The sequence below is a fragment of the Galeopterus variegatus genome, unplaced genomic scaffold (assembly GCF_000696425.1).
Source record: "Galeopterus variegatus unplaced genomic scaffold, G_variegatus-3.0.2 Scaffold535, whole genome shotgun sequence".
NCBI classification, from domain to species: domain Eukaryota; kingdom Metazoa; phylum Chordata; class Mammalia; order Dermoptera; family Cynocephalidae; genus Galeopterus; species Galeopterus variegatus.
This window is the reverse complement of record NW_007726646.1, coordinates 134,678-139,925: the sequence shown is the minus strand read 5'-3', so window position 1 is coordinate 139,925 and position 5,248 is coordinate 134,678. Positions and strand designations below refer to the sequence as shown.

Here is a 5,248-nt window from a genome sequence, read left to right as displayed (position 1 = left end):
GGGGGGCGGGGGGGGGGGGGGGGGGGGGGTTATGTGCAGTTGGGTGCTTACAGGCGGTGGCCTGAGTGTGCATGTTGGTGTGTGTCCCACGTGTCTGGTACCCCCCCACATTGATGCCCAGCCAGGGGCATGGCGCCCTGTACTTGTGTCCCGTGACCTGCCTCCTCCTAAGGCCTGGCCTCCTTGTCTGCAAAGTGGGTGAAAGGGGGGTGAGCACGAGCTCCAGGGCTCCCCCAGGCTAAGGGGCTACCGGGTGTTCCTCATCAGGGTTCCAGGCCTGGCCTGACCACAGCCTATCATCTTGTCCTGTCAATTCCCTGGGCCCTCACAGCCAAGGAGAACCGGTGGAAGGTCACCTGTGGAGGCTACACCCACGTCTGGGGCAAGACACTCTCCATCCCCCATTCCCCGGAAGGACTTACTTCCTTCCGACCCTGGAACTGCTGACATTAAGCCCCAGGAGGAGGGACTTGATCCCTGATCTCCAACCTCCCTTTGTTCACAGGTGAGGGAGATCCTGGGCCGCTGCACCTGCCCAGACCAGTTCCCCATGATCAAGGTCTCAGAGGGCAAGTACCGTGTGGGAGACTCCAGCCTGCTCATCTTTGTGCGGGTAAGTCTGGGGCCACCCCAGCAGGCAGCAGCCAAGAGAGCAGGCTGCTAGACCCATGGGACACAGTTGTGACCTACCCATGCCTGGCTCCCACAGGTACTGAGGAGCCACGTGATGGTGCGCGTGGGTGGCGGCTGGGACACGCTGGAGCACTACCTGGACAAGCATGACCCTTGCCGCTGCTCCTCTGCTGGTCAGTGCCTGGGCAGAGGCAGATGGGCAGGGGGCTCCTCCCTGTGGCTTCCTCCCCCACATGGCGTCTGTCCTCTCTCTCCACAGCCCACCGCCCGCCCCAGCCAAGGGCCCGCACCTTCTCCCCTCAGAGGGTGTCGCCCATCCCCAGCCCCCGTCCTGGTAGCCCAGTCCCAGGGAGTGAGCGCAGGGGCTCCCGGCCTGAGGTGACTCCCATTAGCTTACGCAACACAAAGGAGGGTCCTGAGACCCCACTCAGGTGAGATGCAGGAGAACGTGGGGGTGAGGGTTCTAGAGGGTAAGGGTGGGGGATGTCAGCCCTGGCCTGGATGACATAGTTGCCTGTGCTCCTGGAGTGACTCACACCCTGGGAAAAGTTCCCGTGGGTGGGGGCTGGCCTGGCTTCCCATCTCCATGGAAACCCAACCAAACCAACAACACAGCTGGGGCGGGCCCAAGGGCCTGGGGGTTGGGCAGCTGCCAGTCTAAGGCCGGTTTTCCTCTGGCACGCCCTGGGGAACTGGAGGTCTGGGGAGGATGAGTCTAGGGCCCAGGAGGCTGCAGGAAGCTGCTGCTGCAGAGTCTGTCACTTCTCCCTGCAAGTCCCCAGGATGGACAGATGCCTCTGACAGTCCCACATCCTGCTCCTCTTCTCCCTACCCTTCCATGATGCCCCATCTCTCTTTTGTTCCCCTGCCCCAGGCCCCGGGATCAGCTGCCCCCCCATCCCCGCTCTCGCCGCCAGTCCGGGGACAGTGACTCCTCAGCCTCCTCAGCCCAGAGTGGCCCCCTTGGTTCCCGCAGTGACGACACAGGCACAGGCCCCAGGAGGGAGCGGCCCAGCCGGCGGCTGACCACAGGCACCCCAGCCTCCCCGAGACGGCCCCCTGCCCCACGCAGCCAGTCCCGAGAACAGCTGGATCGGGGTCGGCCCCGGGGGGCCCCAGGAGGCAGGGGAGCCCAGCTGTTCGCCCCCAGCCCTGCCCGGCGGGCCCGGAGCCAGAGCCGTGAGGAGCAGGCAGTACTGCTGGTGCGCAGGGACCGCAATGGGCAGCACTCGTGGGTACCACGGGGCAGGGGCAGCACAGGCTCAGGCAGGAGCACCCCCCAGACACCCCGTGCCCGCAGCCCTGCGGCACCCCGGCCTCCCCTGGTCTCCAGCCCCAGCCCAGAGCTGGGCACCACGCCGGCCAGTGTCTTCCGCACACCCCTGCAGCTTGACCCGCAGCAGGAGCAGCAATTGTTCCGGCGCCTGGAAGAGGAGTTCCTGGCCAATGCCCGTGCCCTTGAGGCTGCTGCTAGTGAGATCCCCACTGGACCAGCCCCTGACCCAATCCGGGCCCCAGACCCTCCAGCTCCCGACTCAGCCTACTGTTCCTCCAGTTCCTCCTCTTCCTCCCTCAGCATCCTGGGTGGCAAATGTGGCCCACCTGGGGACTCTGGCCGAACAGCCAATGGGCTGCCCGGGCCCCGCAGCCATGCTCTGTCCAGCTCTTCCGATGAAGGAAGCCCCTGCCCTGGTATGGCGGGGCCACCAGATACATCTGGGAACCCCCTGGCTGGCCCAGAACCCTCGCAGACCTGGGCACGGGGTCGGATGGACACACAGCCAGACCGTAAACCTTCACGCATCCCCACGCCGCGGGGCCCCCGCCGCCCATCTGGACCCACAGAGCCCAGGACCTGGCCTGCCCTGCACTCAGTTACCCCAAGGGCCGAGCCAGATTCCTGGATGTGATGGGCCAGCCCAGCTATCCCCAGACCCTGTTCCTTCTCTTCCTTTGTGGCCTTAACCCCCTCTGCATCAGGGAGCCCCCTCCGCCTCTTTAGCACCAGACCTCATGGGACCAGACCCCTCGGGACCACATGGCACAATGGGACCTCTGTTGTACATTCCGGTTTGGGGATGAGCATTGCTATTTAATTACTAATATTATTGAATGCCTTAGAGGAGGCCAGGCCAGCCTGGTGTCCTGAGGACCTGTGGCCCAGCAGAGCCTCTGACAGTAAAGTTTTACTCCAACCTCCTGTCTGTTTCTTGGGAACTTAGCTTTGGGGCCACCACACCCTTCTGAGGGCCCTCATTACCTGTTGGCATTCTGGAGTTAACTGCCAATGGACCAAGCCTGGCAGCTCTGACCTCTAGACTTAAGGCTCTATCCCGCCCATCCCAGAAATCCCAGGTGCACTTGAATTGTTTTCCCTTTTATTACCTCACCAGAGGTGTAACTTTAAGAGTTTGTAGAGTGAAACTCCAGGAGCTGTGCGAGAGCTCCCAATCGGGTTCATCGCCTTTCTATGCACTGGGTTTGTGACCCAGTAAGATCCCAGAAAGCACTGATCTGTCCAGTGGGGCTTGGGACCTGGCTGGGTGCAATGAGGTTCCAAGAGAGGCTTGTTGCCCAGGAGACTGGGGTGGTAGCTTTCCCCATCCAATCATGGGGGACTCTGCCCTGTCCAATCCGACTGAAGTTGCGCAGTCCCGCCCAATCCGGATACCGGCTGTTACAAATAGACCCATCGGCGGCGGCGTCCAATTCGGTCACATGAGGCTGCAGCGCGCTGGATGCAGCGCCCCCTGCAGGCGCAAGGCCGGGTGCGCAGGGCGCGCGCGCACCAGAGCGCAGCGCAGGAGCTCGCGGAAGAGACGCAGCACGTGCCAGTTGTACTTAGCGGAGCACTCGAGGTAGCCGCAGCGCCAGCCTCTGCGCACCAGGGCGGCCAGCGCGCGCCGCGGTCCGAAGCGCAGCCGCTGCCGGTCCCGCTTGTTCCCTACCACGAGGATGGGAGCCTCGGGCGCGCCCGCAGGCCTAAGGAGCGGGATGGGGATGAGAGACGCTGTGGGGACCCCGTGGCCAGAGGATCCTCACAGTGGTGCATCCCCTCGTATGGCCATAGACCCCCAGCAGACACCAAGCCCGTGTGGGCCAAAGACTGCATAGAGCTGGAGACCTTCCCATGGACAAAAGCCTGATGAGGAAGGCCCAAGACGGTGAGAGAACCTACTCACCGGACCATCAACAACTCCCCACCACCACCTCCCGCCGCGCTCCCACCTGGTCTCCGCGATGCGCTGCCGCAGGGCTTTCACGTAGTCGAAACTGTCCGGGCTACAGATGTCGTAGACAAGCACGAAGGCGTCGGTGTCCTGCAAGCTCCAGTTCTTAGGGTCTGGCCATTCCTAGGGGTGGGAGGCCAAGGTTTGCGGGAGCTTCTTTCCCACCCTCCAATTCCCTAACCTTCTGCATAGGCCTTGACACTAAACCTACAGCTTATCCTCAGGCCTCCGTCATCCCCTTCCCTATCTTTATGCCCCCTCCCCCTGGGCGCTACCTGGGCCCTACCGTCCTCATGGCCGCCAGGATAAACATTTCCAAATTGTGCCGAGAGCCTGTCAGCCTTTAGTCCTCCTTCACCCTCGGTCTCTCCTCCCACCCCCATCTTCCCCTTCCTCATTCCAGCTTTTCCTAGCTCAACTTGGGTCTAGCCACTCTGCTCCCAGACGCCCTCACAGGGCCCCAGCCCCGTGTTCCACCAAGCCCCGAGAGACCACTGACTGTCGGCAGCTGTACCCGTTTGAGCCTCTGGCCTAAGCACCTGCTGGTCTTTCCACCTGGAATACCAACCCCTGCAGGAAGCTCTGCTTAATCCTGCTTGCTCTTTCCTCTTCACTTCTTGGAGGAGGTGTGTCCTGGACTTTGCACAAATTACTAAACGAATCTTTGCTCCAAGTCACAAGAATGAGGGGGCAGATAATGACACTCCAGCCCCCGAAAGTTCACCTCTGTGCCTGGCCCCAGTCTCTCCCACTGCGGCTCTGCTGACGGCCCCAGACACAATGCCGCACCCTAAAGGAGGCACAGCCATGCTCCACCACGCACTGATCCAGACTCACCAGCGGAGGCAGACATAGAGGCAACCACGAGAGAAAGAAAAGCCACTTTGCAAAATCGCCCGGCCCAGGGCCTGGGCTTAGGCGCTTCCAGGCCCGCGGGGAGGGGTGTAACAGGACAAGCATTCATCCTTCAATCCCTGAACACAGCAGTGAGGCGCCCAGGGGTTGTCCACGCGGACGCGCACGTGTGCACCGAGTACACACACACCTCACACTGTCACACGCCCCTGCCCGCCCCTCGAGCCGCTACCTCTAGCCCCCCGGGGCTCGGGCCAGGGCCAGGGCCATCGACGTCGCCGTCGCGGATGCTCAGGTCATAGACCGCGCCGTCGAGCAGCACAGCGGGACGGTAGAGGCGCGGCCCGTCGGTAGGCCGGTGGCGCTCGGGGTAGTCGCCGAACAAGAACTGGCGGATGATGGCCGTCTTGCCCACGCCTGGGGCTCCCAGAACTGCCACCCGCAGGCTGCCCCCCATGGTCGGCCCGTGCCGGGAAGCCTCATGGGCCGGCGCCGCGCCGTGCGCCCCCGGCCGTGCGCCCTGCGCGCCC

General features: G+C 63.2%; 2 protein-coding genes across 2 annotated transcripts in view; one reads left to right on the top strand and one right to left on the bottom strand.

Annotated features, from left to right (window-relative positions):
• Positions 1-2,828, top strand: part of GAS2L1 (growth arrest-specific 2 like 1) — a 4,387-nt gene extending 1,559 nt beyond the window's left edge. Inside the window, exons 2-5 of the mRNA XM_008569819.1 lie at positions 506-613; positions 710-806; positions 893-1,064; positions 1,508-2,828. Of these exons, the coding sequence (XP_008568041.1) occupies positions 506-613; positions 710-806; positions 893-1,064; positions 1,508-2,543 (1,413 nt within the window). The 3' untranslated portion in view covers positions 2,544-2,828. The remainder of the gene's footprint in view (positions 1-505; positions 614-709; positions 807-892; positions 1,065-1,507) is intronic.
• A 274-nt stretch (positions 2,829-3,102) lies between these two features.
• On the bottom strand, positions 3,103-5,180 carry RASL10A (RAS-like, family 10, member A). Its single transcript, XM_008569818.1, has 3 exons — positions 4,951-5,180; positions 3,862-3,986; positions 3,103-3,615 (listed from the first exon to the last, which is right to left on the bottom strand). Exons 1-3 carry the CDS (start codon positions 5,173-5,175, stop codon positions 3,348-3,350), a joined length of 618 nt encoding a protein of 205 aa, XP_008568040.1. The 5' UTR covers positions 5,176-5,180; the 3' UTR covers positions 3,103-3,347.
• Between the last annotated feature and the right edge of the window lie 68 nt (positions 5,181-5,248).

Excerpts from the sequence above, each read along its gene's own strand:
- RASL10A (XM_008569818.1), bottom strand. The coding sequence starts at position 5,175 with ATGGGGGGCAGCCTGCGGGTGGCAGTTCTGGGAGCCCCAGGCGTGGGC. Across the intron at positions 3,987-4,950 it reads CGAGCCCCGGGGGGCTAGAG|GAATGGCCAGACCCTAAGAA; the intron begins GTAGCGGCTCGA and ends TCCCACCCCTAG. Across the intron at positions 3,616-3,861 it reads CAGCGCATCGCGGAGACCAG|GCCTGCGGGCGCGCCCGAGG; the intron begins GTGGGAGCGCGG and ends CCCGCTCCTTAG.